This window comes from Nerophis lumbriciformis, linkage group LG37 (assembly GCF_033978685.3).
Source record: "Nerophis lumbriciformis linkage group LG37, RoL_Nlum_v2.1, whole genome shotgun sequence".
In the NCBI taxonomy this organism is placed as follows: domain Eukaryota; kingdom Metazoa; phylum Chordata; class Actinopteri; order Syngnathiformes; family Syngnathidae; genus Nerophis; species Nerophis lumbriciformis.
Genome location: NC_084584.2, coordinates 24,813,190 through 24,831,974, shown reverse-complemented (window position 1 = coordinate 24,831,974; position 18,785 = coordinate 24,813,190). Strand labels below are relative to the sequence as shown.

The 18,785-nt window shown below is 43.4% G+C and overlaps 2 protein-coding genes across 4 annotated transcripts in view; one reads left to right on the top strand and one right to left on the bottom strand.

Moving 5' to 3' along the window:
* LOC133577162 (major histocompatibility complex class I-related gene protein-like) overlaps positions 1-18,055 on the bottom strand; it is a 33,032-nt gene extending 14,977 nt beyond the window's left edge. Inside the window, exons 1-2 of one of the 2 annotated variants that reach the window (XM_061930774.2) lie at positions 17,650-18,055; positions 17,498-17,552 (exon numbers count right to left, since the gene is read on the bottom strand). Coding sequence is in view for 1 of the 2 variants with exons in the window: in XM_072912523.1 (XP_072768624.1) it covers positions 17,498-17,557; position 17,650 (61 nt within the window). In the remaining variant the exon portion in view is untranslated. Of the gene's footprint in view, positions 1-17,497; positions 17,558-17,649 lie in introns of both variants that reach the window. The other variant, XM_072912523.1, reaches the window with a different exon arrangement.
* On the top strand, positions 316-12,117 carry LOC133577161 (zinc transporter Slc39a7-like). Of its 2 annotated transcripts, none has more exons than XM_061930771.2 (8): positions 316-657; positions 2,621-3,102; positions 3,181-3,349; positions 8,373-8,432; positions 8,509-8,625; positions 8,695-8,787; positions 11,204-11,400; positions 11,477-12,117. In XM_061930771.2, exons 2-8 carry the CDS (start codon positions 2,629-2,631, stop codon positions 11,729-11,731), a joined length of 1,365 nt encoding a protein of 454 aa, XP_061786755.2. In that variant the 5' UTR covers positions 316-657; positions 2,621-2,628; the 3' UTR covers positions 11,732-12,117. The 2 variants fall into 2 exon arrangements, with proteins under 2 accessions (XP_061786755.2, XP_061786756.2); XM_061930772.2 differs by lacking the exon at positions 316-657 and adding an exon at positions 666-809.
* Positions 18,056-18,785: the final 730 nt, after the last annotated feature.

The window sequence follows — 18,785 nt, the reverse complement described above, 5'->3', positions numbered from 1 at the left end:
AATACACATATTTAAAAGATCATGTGACTATAAAACATTGTGTCTTTATAATGTAACGACACAGTGTGTTATGGTCACATGACAAACAATTAAACAAATATAACGGTTATATTTGTTTAATTGTTACTTTTTCCAAACACTGTGTTTTGTCAAAAGTTAAGAATACGTAAACTTTTTTTTTTTTTTAAAGAAAAAGCTTTATTTTCTCGGTGACAATGAATAAGTTTCTAACCGGATGTGAAACCGTCACCAAGCAACACGAGATCCCATGGCGAAACATCTCGCGAGACTTCTCTCTCACGAACCCTCTCCACCTTCTTTTGTCACCTTGACATAATATAGAACTGGCTATTGTCTTGTATAAGCACTGGCTTGTGTCGCTGACATTATAAAACGTTTATATACAATCATTTATGAGCAAAAGTGTGGACGAAATGTCGTTACTTTTCTGACTGCTGACGGCAAGGGAGCAGCGAAGGAGGCTCGATTTGAATTTGGAACGCTTTCCCGCGAGATTTGGGCTTGTGCAGTTGTGCGACTGCCACGTCTCGGCTTGCAGCTACAGGTCGCATAAAACATAGCACAAAACACATAAAACAAGACACTCCACGCAGAGGCAGTCGGCGCGCAAACAGTGGGAATAGTGTCCACGCTCCGGTGAGAATCGATCTTTCTTATGAGCGGCGCAGTTTGTTTGCGTCAGTTAGCATGCTAACTATTAGCTAGCTGCGAACAGCTGCAGTTTTTGTTTGACGTCCGGCTTATTTTACTATTTGAGTTGGCGTTAAAGTTAATCCGTCTTAACCCAGGTAAGAGATAGTTGAGTTTAGTCAGTCACAAACGTGCATGAGAAAGTTAGACTAGGTCAACTGTTGTTTTTACTCTTGTAATATGCTCCCAGGTACAAACCCCGTTTCCATATGAGTTGGGAAATTGTGTTAGATGTAAATATAAACGGAATACAATGATTTGCAAATCCTTTTCAACCCATATTCAATTGAAAGCACTACAAAGACAAGATATTTGATGTTCAAACTCATAAACTTTTTTTGCAAATAATAATTAACTAGGAATTTCATGGCTGCAACATGTGCCAAAGTAGTTGGGAAAGGGCATGTTCACCACTGTTACACGGCCTTTCCTTTTAACAACACTCAGTAAACGTTTGGGAACTGAGGAGACATTTTTTAAGCTTCTCAGGTGGAATTCTTTCCCATTCTTGCTTGATGTACAGCTTAAGTTGTTCAACAGTCCGGGGGTCTCCGTTGTGGTATTTTAGGCTTCATAATGCGCCACACATTTTCAATGGGAGACAGGTCTGGACTACAAGCAGGCCGGTCTAGTACCCGCACTCTTTTACTATGAAGCCACGTTGATGTAACACGTGGCTTGGCATTGTCTTGCTGAAATAAGCAGGGGCGTCCATGGTAACGTTGCTTGGATGGCAACATATGTTGCTCCAAAACCTGTATGTACCTTTCAGCATTAATGGTGCCTTCACAGATGTGTAAGTTACCCATGTCTTGGGCACTAATACACCCCCATACAATCACAGATGCTGGCTTTTCAACTTTGCGCCTATAACAATCCGGATGGTTCTTTTCCTTTTTCCAAAACCAATTTGAAATGTGGACTCGTCAGACCACAGAACACTTTTCCACTTTGTATCAGTCCATCTTTGATGAGCTCAGGCCCAGCGAAGCCGACGGCGTTTGTGGGTGTTGTTGATAAACGGTTTTCGCCTTGCATAGGAGAGTTTTAACTTGTACTTACAGATGTAGCAACCAACTATAGTTACCGACAGTGGTTTTCTGAAGTGTTCTTGAACCCATGTGGTGATATCCTTTACACACTGATGTCGCTTGTTGATGCAGTACAGCCTGAGGGATCGAAGGTCACAGGCTTAGCTGCTTACGTGCAGTGATTTCTCCAGATTCTCTGAACCCTTTGATGATATTACGGACCGTAGATGGTGAAATCCCTAAATTCCTTGCAATAGCTGGTTGAGAAAGGTTTTTCTTAAACTGTTCAACATTTTGCTCACGCATTTGTTGACAAAGTGGTGACCCTCGCCCCATCCTTGTTTGTGAATGACAGAGCATTTCATGGAATCTACTTGTATACCCAATCATGGCACTCACCTGTTCCCAATTAGCCTGTTCACCTGTGGGATGTTCCAAATAAGTGTTTGATGAGCATTCCTCAACTTTATCAATATTTATTGCCACTTTTCCCAACTTCTTTGTCACATGTTGCTGGCATCAAATTCTAAAGTTAATGATTATTTGCAAAAAAAAATATATTTATCAGTTTGAACATCAATATGTTGTCTTTGTAGCATATTCAACTGAATATGGGTTGAAAAGGATTTGCAAATCATTGTATTCCGTTTATATTTACATCTAACACAATTTCCCAACTCATATGAAAACGGGGTTTGTACTGACTAGTACTTCCTACAAGTCCCAAGTTTAAGCATGCTTGTATAATAAGTCAGAAGCAAGTGGTTCCTTATTATGAAATGATTAAAAAATATATACTTAAATAATCTCAGCTATTACCCTTTTGTCCAGAGACTACCGTAACTTAATGATGATTCTCATGGTTTTTTGTTTTCCAGGTGATACTATGGGGTGCCGACATGTGCTGGCGGTGACACTCGCCACATCTGCAATCCTGCTGCTCGCCTTCCGTCTGAGTGACGCTCACGGCCACTCGCACGATGACCACGGCCATGGCCATCACGGCCACTCGCACGATCACCACGGCCACGGCCACGGCCATCACGGCCACTCGCACGGAGAGGACCACGGCCACTCGCACGGCCAGGAGGCGAAGATGTACCACGGCGCCAGCAAGTGGAGCGCTGAGGCCAACCTGTCGCCGGAGGAGGAGGACCATGTGCATCACCACGGGCACGCACACGACCACGCACACGACCACGCACACGACCACGGGCACGACCACGGGCACGCACACGACCACGGGCACGCACACGACCATTATGATAATGTTGTTCACCCAGACAAGAGCGAAGAGCCCAGACATGGAGGACTGAAGAGTGATGCAGAGAAGAGGACCATGACAGAATTGTGGATGCAGGTCAGAGTCTAAACAATAATTCATCTTCCTTAACAGCCTTCCTGATTCGGCGACACGCCCCCCTCTCCCTTCCCTCAGGCGATCGGCGCCACACTGCTCATCAGTGCCGCGCCTTTCCTCATCCTCTTCCTCATCCCAGTGCAGTCCAACAGTGACCAGCACCAGAACCTGCTCAAGGTGCTGCTGAGCTTTGCGTCGGGCGGCCTGCTAGGCGACGCCTTTCTCCACCTCATACCACACGCTCTAGGTAGGTGGCTGCTCATCATGATCAATAATCAAATCTCTGTGAGGTATTATTGTAGCAAAACAATGTGCAAATACTGTACATATCTCAATCAATATGTGTGTAATCAGATTTGCATGCCCACGTTCTAATTTGTGTGTCAGTGTTGCGATTTGTATGTACGTAAAAAAAAAAAAAATCTGTGTATATGTGTTCTATTTGTGTGTGCTTAAAAAAAAGATTTGAGAAATTTAAGTACAGTAGTTTTTAATATGTACCCAAACTAATGTGCTCTACTTCATGGGTGTCAAACTCTGGCCCGCCATGTAATTTCACTTGGCCCTTGAGGCAATATCATATTAACACTGAGCTGGCCCGCCGATTATATACAGCGGTGGTGCCGCGGTAACACCGCATTCACCGCTAATTCTCATACTTGCCAACCCTCCCGGGAGACTCCCAAATTTCAGTGCCCCTCCCGAAAATCGTCACGTCCGCTTTTCAGCCAGTCCAACAAGTGCTGGCCCAGTCACATATGTGCAGCTTCTGCACGCACACACAAGTGAATGCAATTCATACTTGATCAACAGCGATACATGTTACACTGAGGGTGGCCGTATAAACAACTTTAACACTGTTAGAAATATACGCCACACTGTGAACCCACACCAAACAAGAATGACAAACACATTTCGGGAGAACATCCGCACCGTAGCACAACATAAACACAACAGAACAAATACCCAGAACACCTTGCAGCCCTAACTCTTCCGGGTTGTAATATAAACCCCCGCTACCACCAAACCCCGCCCCCTCAATCCCGCCCACCTCAACCGACGCACAGAGGGAGAGTTAGGGCTGCAAGGTGTTCTGGGTATTTGTGCTGTTGTGTTTATGTTGTGTTACGGTGCGGATGTTCTCCCGAAATGTGTTTGTCATTCTTCCTCTGTTTACATTTTTACACTAATTTGTTACACTTTATTAAGCAGTTCTTACATGTAAATTTTTTTTTGCACCTTCATTTTCAGAGGTTATTTTTAAATGTTAAACGTGATTGTATAATTTAGTTTAAATTAATTGAGTGTTTTTCATGGTTGTGTTGACATTTCCTTTCTGCCTTGATAGCTGAGGGGATTACCGTATTTTCCGCACTATAAGGCGCACCTAAAAACCACAAATTTTCTCAAAAGCTGACAGTGCGCCTTATAACCCGGTGCGCTTTATATATGGATTAATATTAAGATTCATTTTCATAAAGTTTTGGTCTCGCAACTACGGTAAACAGCCGCCATCTTTTTTCCCCGTAGAAGAGGAAGTGCTTCTTCTTCTACGCAAGCAACCGCCAAGGTAAGCACCCGCCCCCATAGAACAGGAAGCGCTTCTTCTTCTACTGTAAGCAACCACCCGCCCGCGTAGAAGAAGAAGAAGCGCGCGGATATTACGTTTCATTTCCTTTGTGTGTTTACATCTGTAAAGACCACAAAATGGCTCCTACTAAGCGACAGGTTTCCGGTTCATGAAAAGACGCAATCTCTCCATCCGCACACGGATTACTATTTCACAGCAACTGCCTAAAGACTTTCAAGAAAAGCTGGCTACTTTCCGTGCATATTGTAAAAACAAGATAGCTGAAAAAAAGATCCGGCCAGAGAACATTATCAACATGGACGAGGTTCCACTGACTTTTGATATTCCTGTGAACCGCACTGTGGATACAACGGGAGCACGTACGGTGAATATTCGCACCACAGGGAATGAGAAGTCATCCTTCACTGTGGTTCTAGCTTGCCATGCTAATGGCCAGAAACTTCCACCCATGGTGATATTCAAAAGGAAGACCTTGCCAAAAGAGACCTTTCCAGCCGGCGTCATCATAAAAGCTAACTCGAAGGGATGGATGAAGAAAAGATGAGCGAGTGGTTAAGGTAAGTTTACGCGAAGAGGCCGGGTGGCTTTTTTCACGCAGCTCCGTCCATGTTGATATACGACTCCATGCGCGCCCACATCACGCTGGTTTTTAATATATTATTAAAGTTTGACTGACCTATCTGACTGTTTTTTTGACATTCCTTTAGCGCAGTTAGATGCGGCTTATAACACGGGGCGTCTTATAGGTGGACAAAGTTTTGAAATATGCCGTTCATTGAAGGCGCGGCTTATAACCCAGGGCGCCTTATGGTGCGGAAAATACGGTATAATCAGAGGAAGACTACCGTGTTTTTCGGACTATAAAGCGCGCTTAAAATCCTTTCTTTTTTTCAAAACTCGACAGTGCGTCTAATGTACGGAATCATTTTGGTTGTGCTTACCGACCTTGAAGCTATTTTATTTGGTACATGGTGAAATGATAAGTTTGACCAGTAGATGGCAGTCACACATAAGAGCTACGTGTAGACGGCAATATGATTGCAGTCACACATAAGAGATACGTGTCGACTGCAATATGACTGAAGTAAACACCAAAATTCTATATGTTCCATTGAAAATATACAACATTACACACGGCGCTCAAAAATCTATCAAAATATTTTAGTACGACTTCGGTAAGCTATGAAGCCGCACCGCTTAATGGACTGTACTGTGCTTCAACATACGTGTGTAAGGTAAGACATATTATCTGGCATTTTGTTTCGCAATATTATGCAAAAGCAACTTTTCTTACCTTCCGGTACCTGCTGATCTGTATTTGGGATCTGCATAAGTCCTGAAAGTTTGCGCGCTTCCGCCTTTGTAGTCCGTGCCGACAGCTTCTTCTTTTTCTCTATCTTCTTGTTATGGGACATTTATCCTCCGCTGTTGCCATTTGTAATATAAAGAAGCATAAAGTTTTTACTTATATCTGTCAGTAAACTCGCCATGAAAGCGCTAAAACATACCGGTGTAGTGAGTTTACATTATTCACCCAAGGAACTTTGTTATTAGAGTTCCTGTCAGATGGTTTTTCACGGGACACATTTCCGGCGTTGTTTCTTGCACTAGTGAGCCACGGATGAGGAGATGCTGCTCCGTTATTGATTTTAAGTAAAGTCTGAATGTCATTAAAACAGTTAGCTCCATCTTTTGACACTTCTTCCACTCCCGTCCTTGCACGCTACACCGCTGCCGAAGGTGAGCCACGTAAATAAGACCGCCCACAAAATGTTGCATCCTGAAGGGACTGTCAGAAAGCGGCTTGAAGATGATGTGTAAAACATCATCTATGCAACATTTTGACCAAAGAACCACCATTACATGTTATGTAGACCAGTGTTTTTCAACCTTTTTTGAGCCAAGGCACATTTTTTGAGTTGAAAAAATCCGGAGGCACACCACCAGAAGAAATCATAAACTCAGTTGACAGTTAAGTCATTGTCGCAATTGTTAGATATGACTTTAAAGCATAACCAACCATGCATCACTATAGCTCTTGTCTCAAAGTAGGTGTACTGTCACCACCTGTCACATCATGCCATGACTTATTTTGAGGTTTTTTTGCTGTTTTCCTGTGTAGTGTTTTAGTTCTTGTCTTGCGCTCCTATTTGGGTGGCTTTTTCTCTTTTTTTGGAATTTTCCTGCAGCAGTTTCATGTCTTATATTTCCCGCATCTACTTTGTTTTAGCAATCAAGACTATTTCAGTTGTTTTTATCCTTCTTGGTGGGGACATTGTTGATTGTCATGTCATGTTCGGATGTACATTGTGGACGCCGTCTTTGCTCCACAGTAAGTTTTTGCTGTCGTCCAGCATTCTGTTTTTACTTTGTAGCCAGTTCAGTTTTAGTTTCGTTCTGCATAGCCTTCCCTAAGCTTCAATGCCTTTTCTTAAGGGCACTCACCTTTTTGTTTATTTTTGGTTTTAAGCATAAGACACCTTTTTACCTGCATTTACAAAGCAATTAGCTACCGGCTGCCACCTACTGATATGGAAGAGTATTACACGGTTCCTCTGCCGAGCTCTAGACAGCACCGACACTCAACAACACATAATTTGCAGACTATAATTACTGGTTTGCAAAAAATGTTTTGTTTTTTTCCCCAACTTTTTTTATTGGCATTTTCAAATAGACAGAAAAAAGTGCAAGTCGAAACAGTACAATTTTAAAGTCAGTAAATGATTCACACCCTTTCCCTTAAAACCCAAACCTCCCACCCCACTCAGGTCCCACCAACGAGGGACAAATGGCACAATTATATAACAAGTAAGACGACGAAGACAGATACATTCTCACACACACACACACACACATACGAGGCCAGAGACAGACAGATATATATATATATGCAAAAAAATTTTTTAACCCAAATATGTGAAATTAGATAATCTCCCACGGCACACCAGTCTGTATCTCACGGCACACTAGTGTACCGCGGCACAGTGGTTGAAAAACACTGATGTAGACCACAAAGAAGTGTTTTAATTTTAGGGGAAAAAAAGACCCCTTTAATGCGGCCTGTAATCCGGTGCGCCTTTTGTATGAAAATAGACCTGACTAGACCCGCTCATCGGCAGTGCACCTTATAATCCGGTGCGCCCTATGGCCTGGAAAATACGGTACATTTTAAATGACAATGGTTACATTTAATGTATTTTTTTCCTGGCCCTTATTTTTGATAGGTCATAAAAAATATCTATATTGTGATACAGTTTTCAGCAGTATTGTCTAGCCCTAGTCTGGTATCTACTATTTGCATCGCCCACCATCGGAATCGGAGGCTGGTGAATCGGAAGCTAACTTGTCTAACATCGCTTGGTGCTAGGCGCCGACTAGTGGTGAGTGTAGGGAAAGGAAAGGTGAAGTAACACGCACAGAACTGCAACAGCAGAAGTGTAGAAAAATATAAGTGTAAAGAAAAAAACAGACAATTGCAGGGAGTTGAACATGGACACTGATGCACCGATTTTTTAAATAGATTTTTTTACACACACAAATTAGAACAGAGACACACAGCTCTGATTACACCGATTGATACACATTTGCACATTGTTTTGCGACAATTGTACTTCCATACCGTCCCTCGTGTTAAACGACACAGACGTGAAGAAAAAAACTCAAAATCTCTGTTTTGCAGAGCCGCACTCGCACCACGGCGACGATCATGGAGACTCGCACGACCACGGCCACTCTCACGGTAGGCAGATAGGTATCTGACAAAGTGTCCAAAAATTGACTTCACATAAGTTAACTTTTCCCGGCTTGCTCCACAGGCGCCGCCCATGATCACATGATGTCCGTGGGACTGTGGGTTCTTGGCGGCATTATCGCCTTTCTGGTTGTGGAGAAGTTTGTGCGTTTGGTGAAGGGAGGACACTCGCACTCGCATGGTAAGATTACAAAACCCCTCACGCAAAATAAATCCATGTAGCCATTAACATTTTGGGGATCTTTTCCAGGTGCCAACAAGGAAAAGGACAGCGACGGAGAGGAAGAGAAGAAGAAAGAAAGCAAAGGCAAAATGGGGGCAAAGAAGAAAGAGAAGAGTGCAGGTGAGCTGAAGAGTGTTTTATAAAGCTGTTATGTGTCTAAGCCAGACCTGTGCAAATTAAGGGCCGGAGGCCGCATGCGGCACGTTAAGCTTTTCAGTCAAGCCCGCCGGACATTTCCCCAAATTTTTTTTTTTATCTTTAAGATGGAAACTAGCTGCCATTATGATGTGCAGTGATGTTTTTAAATTACCTTAAGTCTTGAACTATACAAAGTAGAGATGTCTGATAATGGCTTTTTTGCCGATATCCGATATTGTCCAACTCTTAATTACCCATACCGATATCAACCGATACCGATATATACAGTTGTGGAATTAACACATTATTATGCCTAATTTTGTTGTGATGCCCCGCTGGATGCGTCAAACAATGTAACAAGGTTTTCCAAACTCAACTCAAGTTATGGAAAAAAATGCCAACATGGCACTGCCATATTTATTATTGAAGCCACAAAGTGCATAATTTTTTTTAACATGCCTCAAAACAGCAGCTTGTAATTTGGGACATGCTCTCCCTGAGAGAGCATGAGGAGGTTGGGGGTGGGGGGTAGCATATTGTAGCGTCCCGGAAGAGTTAGTGCTGCAAGGGGTTCTGGGTATTTGTTCTGTTGTGTTTATGTTGTGTTACGGTGCGGATGTTCTCCCGAAATGTGTTTGTCATTCTTGTTTGGTGTTGGTTCACAGTGTGGCGCATACTTGTAACAGTGTTAAAATTGTTTATACGGCCACCCTCAGTGTGAACTGTATGGCTGTTGAACAAGTATGCATTGCATTCACTTGTGAGTGTGAAAAGCCGTAGATATTATGTGACAGGGCCGGCACACAAAGGCAGTGCCTTCAAGGTTTATTGGCGCTCTGTACTTCTTCCTACGTTTGTGTACACAGCGGCGTTTTAAAAAGTCATACATTTTACTTTTTGAAACCCATCCACCCATCCATTTTCTACCGCCTAATCCCTTCCGATACCGATAATTTTGAAACCGATACCGATCATTTCCGATATTACATTTTACAGCATTTATCGGCCGATAATATCGGCAGTCCGATATTATCGGACATGCCTAATACAAAGTATTTCAATGGTTGAAATCTGCGCTTTTGCATGATATACTAGCTACTACGGTAATCTAAGTCACAACAGCTCAGACAAGGCACCAAGCAATGTGGCTGAGGAGCGTTTCCACAGAGTGTTTCCAGAGCCAGCCTGAAAATGCGGGTGTCAGGGACGGAAGGAGATTTTTACAAAACAGTTCTAAAGCTGAGTGACGTATCAGATATCAGATTGGTGTGTTTTTTTTTTTTTTTTAACCCTTCGCGTTCATATTTCGCGGTGTTTGTTCCATTTTTGTTGTGTTTCGCTTGATTGTAAAATATGTCGATCGAGAGGAGGGGTAAGGTTCATATGTTGTCAATATTCAGTGTTTTATCGTGCATAGTTAATACATATTGTAAATCCCACATTCTTTATTTACATAATGTACATTTTGGGTGTCTCATTCAGTAAAAAAATTTAAAATTCCATTCCGCTTTTAAGGCAGTCTGTCATCACGTTTTTAGCATTCAATCAGACATTGTGAGGTTTTGTAGTAGTGTTTCTAAAAATAGATATACCGGCCCACAGACACATGTTTTTCTTTTAATTTGGCCACAGAGTCAAAATAATTGCCCAGGCCTGGTCTAAGCTGTGATTTCCACAAGATGCGTCACGGCTGCGGTGCTTAATCGCCATGGCGGTGGACTCCTTTCGTTTTTATTCGAGTCAATGTGTCCATTTCCACCGCCTGCGTTCTAGTTCCCTGCGCTAAATATACGCAAAGCTTCTATTTTTGCCAGTTGTCGCAACACGGAGAATCAATTCAGCTAAAATCTGCTTGTGTTGGACAGGAAGCCATATCCGGCTTACTTTCAAAATAAAATAGTCCGTTTTCAAGGTGGATCTTATGTTACATTTTGAAACATCCCTAATGGGCTGGGACGGACATAAAGTCAACTTGTCACAAGTTTTTAGACGTAATCTCACCTCGTTGAACCAAATGCTGATTCTGGAGGCCTAAAATTTAAGGATCATATACAGGCATATCCCGGGCAGCTATGTGCGCACATGGGGTCCTGTGTCAAATGCCAGCTGATAGGGGGAAGCAGGGGTGTGATTCGTGGGAGATGTGTGTGTCGACAGCGCTCGCCTGTGGGTTTTGATGGACCTCGAGACGTTCCGAGGTGTTTACGTCAATGTTTACTTTGTCACATGATTAAGCGCGGATTTGCGGGATTTCGTAAAAGTCTGCGCTTTTTCGCTGCACGGCAGAGCCGCAACAGAACGCCGGTGGGGATCGCCAAACGGCAGATGGCGATTACGTTTCCTGTGGAAGTCAGGGGTCAGACTCTGGCTCACACGCTGACAGCTGTTCATATTGCAGACATCAAGGTGTCGGGCTACCTCAACCTGGCGGCGGACTTCACTCATAACTTCACCGATGGCCTAGCCATCGGCGCCTCCTTCCTGGTGGGTCCAGCGGTGGGCACCATCACCACCATCACCATCCTGCTGCACGAGGTCCCGCACGAGATCGGCGACTTCGCCATCCTGGTCCAGTCCGGTTGCACCAAGAAAAAGGTGGGCCGCCCGAGTCCCGGTTCATTTTAGCCGCCATCCCGACCTTCCAGCTGTTTAACTTCCTGTTTCCCATCAGGCCATGTGTCTGCAGCTGGTCACGGCCTTGGGAGCTCTGGCTGGCACCGCCTGCTCGCTGCTGGCGGAAGGGGTGGGCGCCGCGGCGACCGCCTGGATCCTGCCCTTCACCGCCGGCGGCTTTGTCTACATCGCCACGGTGACGGTGCTTCCAGAACTGCTGGCGGGGCGCTCCAGTTTCAGCCAGTCTTTGATGGAGATTCTGGCCCTGCTGTTCGGAGTGGGCATGATGGTTCTAATCGCAGAGTACGAGTGAGAGAAAAAAAAAAGTTTTAATTTGTTTCAATCTTTTTATCGCGTTGTGGGACAAACAACTTTTGGTTGCCTTTGGCGGTGTCACCTTTTATTTGTATGAAAAAACATCATGCTGGGTTTTTTTTGGTTTGCTGTGAGGAACCAACCACATGGACACGTCTTGACGGGACTTTTAGCACTTTCTCACGCTCATAAATTGTTCTGCATTTTTGGCTTTTGAGGCAATGAGGAAGCAGAAATGGACAGAATTCACATAATAGGTCAAAAAAGTAGTCAAAGCACCGGAGATGTGTTCTCACGTGAAGTTTGGCTATGGCAAGATGGACCAAAAAAAGTACACTAATGTCTGCAACTGTGACCAACAATAAAAGCTGATAACATTCAAAATTAGACTGATGTCCTTGCTTGATTGTGTTTTGTTCAGGAGAAAACACACAGAAGCTAATACAAATTACAGAAGAAATGAACAATTTAAAAAGATGGTTTGACAAAAACAGATTACCGTATTTTTCGGAGTATAAGTCGCACCTGCCGAAAATGCATAATAAAGAAGGAAAACAACATATATATAAGTCGTCCTGGAGTTTAAGTCGCATTTTTTGGGGAAATTTATTGGATAAAACCCAACACCAAGAATAGACATTTGAAAGGCAATTTAAAATAAAGAATAGTGAACAACAGGCTGAATAAGTGTACGTTATATGAGGCATAAATAACCAACTGAGAACGTGCCTGGTATGTTAACGTAACGTATTATGGTAAGAGTCATTCAAATAACTATAACATATAGAACATGCTGTACGTTTACCAAACAATCAGTCACTCCTAATCGCTAAATCCCATGAAATCTTATACGTCTAGTCTCTTACGTGAATGAGCTAAATAATATTTGATATTTTACGGTAATGTGTTAATAGTTTCACACTTAAGTCGCTCCTGAGTATAAGTCGCACCCCCGGCCAAACTATGAAAAAAACTGCGACTTATAGTCCGAAAAATACGGTATCTTTGAATTTCATCCATCCATCTACTTTCACATATCCGAGGTCGGGTCGCGGGGGCAGCAGCCTAAGCAGGGAAGCCCAGACTTCCCTCTCCCCAGCCACTTCGTCCAGCTCTTCCTGGGAGATCCCGAGGCGTTCCTAGGCCAGCCGGGAGACATAGTCTTCCCAACGTGTCCTGGGTCTTCCTCGTGGCCTCCTACCGGTCGGACGTGCCCTAAACACCTCCCTAGGGAGGCTTTTAGGTGGCATCCTGACCAGATGCCCGAACCACCTCATCTGGCTCCTCTCCATGTGGAGGAGCAGCGGCTTTACTTTGAGCTCCCCCCGGACGACAGAGCTTCTCACCCTATCTCTAAGAGAGAGCCCTGCCACACGGCGGAGGAAACTCATTTCGGCCGCTTGTACCCGTGATCTTGTCCTTTCAGTCAAAACCCAAAAGACCATAGGTGAGGATGGGAACGTAGATCGACCGGTAAATTGAGAGCTTTGCCTTCCGGCTCAGCTCCTTCTTCACCACAACGGATCGATACAGCGTCCGCATTACTGAAGACGCCGCACCGATCTCACGATCCACTCTTCCCTCACTCATGAACAAGACTCTGAGGTACTTGAACTCCTCCACTTGGGGCAGGGTCTCCTCCCCAACCCGGAGATGGCACTCCACCCTTTTCTGGGCGAGAACCATGGACTCGGACTTGGAGGTGCTGATTCTCATCCCAGTCGCTTTACACTCGGCTGCGAACCGATCCAGTGAGAGCTGAAGATCCTGGCCAGATGAAGCCATCAGGACCACATCATCTGCAAAAAGCAGAGACCTAATCCTGCAGTCACCAAACCGGATCCCCTCAACGCCTTGACTGCGCCTAGAAATTCTGTCCATAAAAGTTATGAACAGAATGGGTGACAATGGGCAGCCTTGGCGGAGTCCAACCCTCACTGGAAACGTGTCCGACTTACTGCCGGCAATGCGGACCAAGCTCTGACACTGATCGGACCACCACAATCAGACAGTCCGATACCCCATACTCTCTGAACACTCCCCGAATCTTTGAATTTCAGCAAAACTAAAATAATAATATTCGGTAGTGAAGGTTTGATGAAGCCTCATGAGGCATTGAATCACTTGAGTCAATTGGTTCGAGAATTTCTGGAAGCTTCAATGCATGCTCCGGCACAAGACACCACTTGCTGGTCAAATGTGGGATTACAAGCAGCTGCATCTTAACCACTTAATGTGTGATGCATTGAAATGTTGCGTCTGTTATGGCTCTGAATCAATGACAATGAAGCACAATAAATGTTTGACATAATGTATGTGTTATATATATATATGTATATTGTGTGTGTTTGTATTTTGCCAACTGGGCAGGGTTTAGACAGTTTTTCTGTCACCTTGAGGAAATGGCATAAAGAGCAAGATGACAATATAATGTAACTTGCACGATGATGCACAAAACAGGGGATTTAGTTCATTTTTATTTTTGGTTTAAGGCTATTTTTTTTTTTTTTTGGCAGAGCTCCATTATACAACTATTGATTTCTGGTAGCTGTTTTAAAAGAATAAATACATAATGCTTTACTTTTGCCAGGAATCGAACCCTCCTCTTGTGGAATAAATGATAGATGAACAAACCATTGTACTACCAAAGTTCTGATGACATAAACGAAATGAAGTAGTAATTAAATATTTATTAAATGATTATCAAGTTCATCGTTTAGATTCAGTATGTCGTCCTTATTTGATATTAGCGGCATGTTCAAAACTATTTTTATCTTCTATTCATATTACGAACTGACCACGAGTCTCAAAAGTCTTGGGCGGTTTAAATGTTATCAAAATCTCCCGGCAAATCTGAACCACGTCCCGAAACCAAAGTGGTAGGCCACGTAAACTGACAGAGAGGGGTCAGTGGGTGCAAAGAGGTCGCAGACAGTTGCTATAGAGCTCCAAACTTCACGTGACCTTCCAATTAGCCCACGTACAGTATGCAGAGAGCTTCATGGAATGGGTTTCCATGGCCGGGCAGCTGCATCTAAGCCATACATCACCAAGTCCAATGCAAAGCGTGGGATGCAGTGGTGTAAAGCACGTCGCCACTGGACTCTAGAGCAGTGGAGACGTGTTCTCTGGAGTGATGAATCTCGCTTTTCCATCTGGCAATCTGATGGACCAGTCTGGGTTTGGAGATTGCCAGGAGAACGCTACATTTCGGCCTGCATTGTGCAGAGTGTGAAATTTGGTGGAGGAGGAATTATGGTGTGGGGTTGTTTTTCAGGAGTTGGGCTTGGCCCCTTAGTTCCAGTGAAATGAACTATGAATAATCCAGGATACCAAAACATTTTGGACAATTCCATGCTCCCAACCTTGTGGGAACAGTTTGGAGCGGGCCCCTTCCTCTTCCAACATGACTGTGCACCAGTGCACAAAGCAAGTTCCATAAAGACATGGATGACAGAGTCTGGTGTGGATGAACTTGACTGGCCTGCACAGAGTCCTGACCTGAACCCGATAGAATACCTTTGGGATGAATAAGAACGGAGACTGAGAGCCAGGCCTTCTCAGTGTGTGACCTCACCAATGCGCTTTTGGAAGAATGGTAGAAAATTCTTATAAACACACTCCGCAACATTGTGGACAGCCTTCCCAGAAGAGTTGAAGCTGTAGTAGCTGTAAAAGTTGGACCGACATCATATTGAACCCTATGGGTTAGGAATGGGATGGCACTTCAAGTTCATATGTACACATATATACATACATATATACATATACAGGTAAAAGCCAGTAAATTAGAATATTTTGAAAAACTTGATTTATTTCAGTAATTGCATTCAAAAGGTGTAACTTGTACATTATATTTATTCATTGCACACAGACTGATGCATTCAAATGTTTATTTCATTTAATTTTGATGATTTGAAGTGGCAACAAACGAAAATCCAAAATTCCGTGTGTCACAAAATTAGAATATTACTAAAGGCTAATACAAAAAAGGGATTTTTAGAAATGTTGGCCAACTGAAAAGTATGAAAATGAAAAATATGAGCATGTACAATACTCAATACTTGGTTGGAGCTCCTTTTGCCTCAATTACTGCGTTAATGCGGCGTGGCATGGAGTCGATGAGTTTCTGGCACTGCTCAGGTGTTATGAGAGCCCAGGTTGCTCTGATAGTGGCCTTCAACTCTTCTGCGTTTTTGGGTCTGGCATTCTGCATCTTGCTTTTCACAATACCCCACAGATTTTCTATGGGGCTAAGGTCAGGGGAGTTGGCGGGCCAATTTAGAACAGAAATACCATGGTCCGTAAACCAGGCACGGGTAGATTTTGTGCTGTGTGCAGGCGCCAAGTCCTGTTGGAACTTGAAATCTCCATCTCCATAGAGCAGGTCAGCAGCAGGAAGCATGAAGTGCTCTAAAACTTGCTGGTAGACGGCTGCGTTGACCCTGGATCTCAGGAAACAGAGTGGACCGACACCAGCAGATGACATGGCACCTCAAACCATCACCCAACCATGCAAATTTTGCATTTCCTTTGGAAATCGAGGTCCCAGAGTCTGGAGGAAGACAGGAGAGGCACAGGATCCACGTTGCCTGAAGTCTAGTGCAAAGTTTCCACCATCAGGGGCCCATGATGGAGGGGGGCCCAGAGCCCTGTAAAGATTCTTTTCATGGGGCCCAAAATCCCTAGCGGCGCCCCTGCACCTGCAGTCTGCAGGTGTACCTAATGTTGTGGCCCTGCAGTCAGTCACAACTCCTCCAACACGAACATTATTGTTTTTGCACTTTTTGGCTTCTTATGAAATAACTTTTTTAAATAGATTCAATCTTGCACGTGGAAAGTTTAAGTGTGGGCTTTAGTTGATATAACAATTCTACGGCGGGGGTGCAGGAGGCGGATTACTGCGAGCCTCAGCCAGTGCGTCTTTTGCAGCCGTTTTATGATCGCTCAGCACAAGAAATACGTTACACACATACAGTTGTTGACAAAATACACTGTACATTATATACCTCAGCTAACTAAACTATGGAAATGTATAATAAAATTCATATAGCAATACGGTCTCACTGCACAGCAGGCCAGCAGTTAGCCGAGTCCGGAATCCATGTTGAGGCACAACTGAGTGACGTGCCTCAACTGGCTGCTGTTCACCGCACCGTCTCTTCTCAGTATTTGAACGGCAAATGTGAAAATTCAGTGATCTTGAATAAAAATAATCTAAAACTAGCAAAGTTAAATGGAAAATAACTTTATAGTATAATCACTGGATACATATAACAATTCAATTTTTTTTTTTTCTTTTTACATTTTCTTTCTTTCCATGATGGCCTCACCTGCCTCTAGTGACTGCACGTCACTGTAATGTAGGAACCAGAATATTAATAACATAAAGAAACAACCCTTTTGTGTGAATGTGTAAATGGGGGAGGGAGGTTTTTGGGGTTGGTGCACTAATTGTAAGTGTATCTTGTGTTTTTTATGTTGATTTAATTTTAAAAAACAAAAAACAAAAACAAAAACGATACCAATAATAAAAAAAAACCGATACCAGTTATCTCCAATATTACATTTTAACACATTTATCGGCCGATATTATCGGACATCTCTACTAGCAACATTTCAATTGTGCCTTAATTATGAAGGAGATCTCTCAGGGAGATTATTGTCTTTATGCTATATTGTGTAATTTTGTCATTAAATAAAAGCATCACGCACACTTATAGTTCATTAAAGTGAAATTAATGACATAGTTTAAGCCACATACCTCTCCTGAGAAGGGTCCACACCGGATGTAATATCCTCAATGAATGTCGGACCAACTGCACTCAGTAACGAAACAAACACGCTCACATAAATGTTGCAGTTATTGCAACCACAGACAGCAGAACACGTGTATTTTAACTTTTATACACTTACTTGAGTTATTTGCTGCACTGACAAGACGCCTGTTCGGTGCGTGTTGGCAACCGTGGCGAAACTGCCGAGTCAAAACTGGCGTGTGACGTCACGATTTACCCCTTTATTTCATAGGGCGCACCAACCCGGGAACATGAAAATAAAATACTCGGCTCTGTTTGCCACTTACCTAATAGAAATACCGGACAAGTGCGTCTCTTGACAGCTAAATAAGGAACGCGTACTTTTGCTTTTAAATACCGGACGATTTCTTTTTCAAGGTACGTTTGGCAACCCAGTTGACGTCGCATTCAAGCGAGCGGCGCCATCCTCACGTTCACGTTTCGCTTTAAGATGCTGTTTTAAACTTGATGTGCACCCATGATAAGAAAGTTTGTCGCTGCAATACTACATCACCTCAGTTTTATCTAATGTTCCATCGAGGTTTATTTTGAAGCAAAAGTGGCCGCAGAGTTCATCGCTCTAACGATCGCTGGTGTGTGACGTCATCACTTCCTGTGCAATGCGCGCTGTCTTCTGTCAAAATATACACTTTGTTTAATCATCATTCATCTATGGTTATTATATATATATATATATATATATATATATATATATATATATATATCAGCATACTTGCCAACCTTGAGACCTCCGATTTCGGGAGGTAGGGGGCGTGGTCGGGGGTGTGGGGGTGGGGGCGTGGTTAAGAGGGGAGGCGTGGTTAAGAGGGGAGGAGTATATTGACAGCTAGAATTCACCAAGTATTTCATACATATGGTGTGTATATATCAGAGGTGTGGACTCGAGTCACATGACTTGGACTCGAGTCAGACTCGAGTCATGAATTTGATGACTTTAGACTCGACTTGACAAAATGTAAAAAGACTTGCAACTCGACTTAGACTTTAACATCAATGACTTGTGACTTCACTTGGACTTGAGTCTTTTGAATTGACATGACTTGACATGACTTGCTACTTTCCCCAAAACCCAAAGATGAAAAAGTTATTCGGGAGCGCTCCGTATTTTTCATTGTGTACTTGTCTATCAGCGTTGCGTGTGTCAGCTGGTGTGCTCTCAGTACAACAGCCAATCAAATTACATCTACTTTGTTTTCATCACACAGCATTCATCCAATCAAATTGCAGGACAAC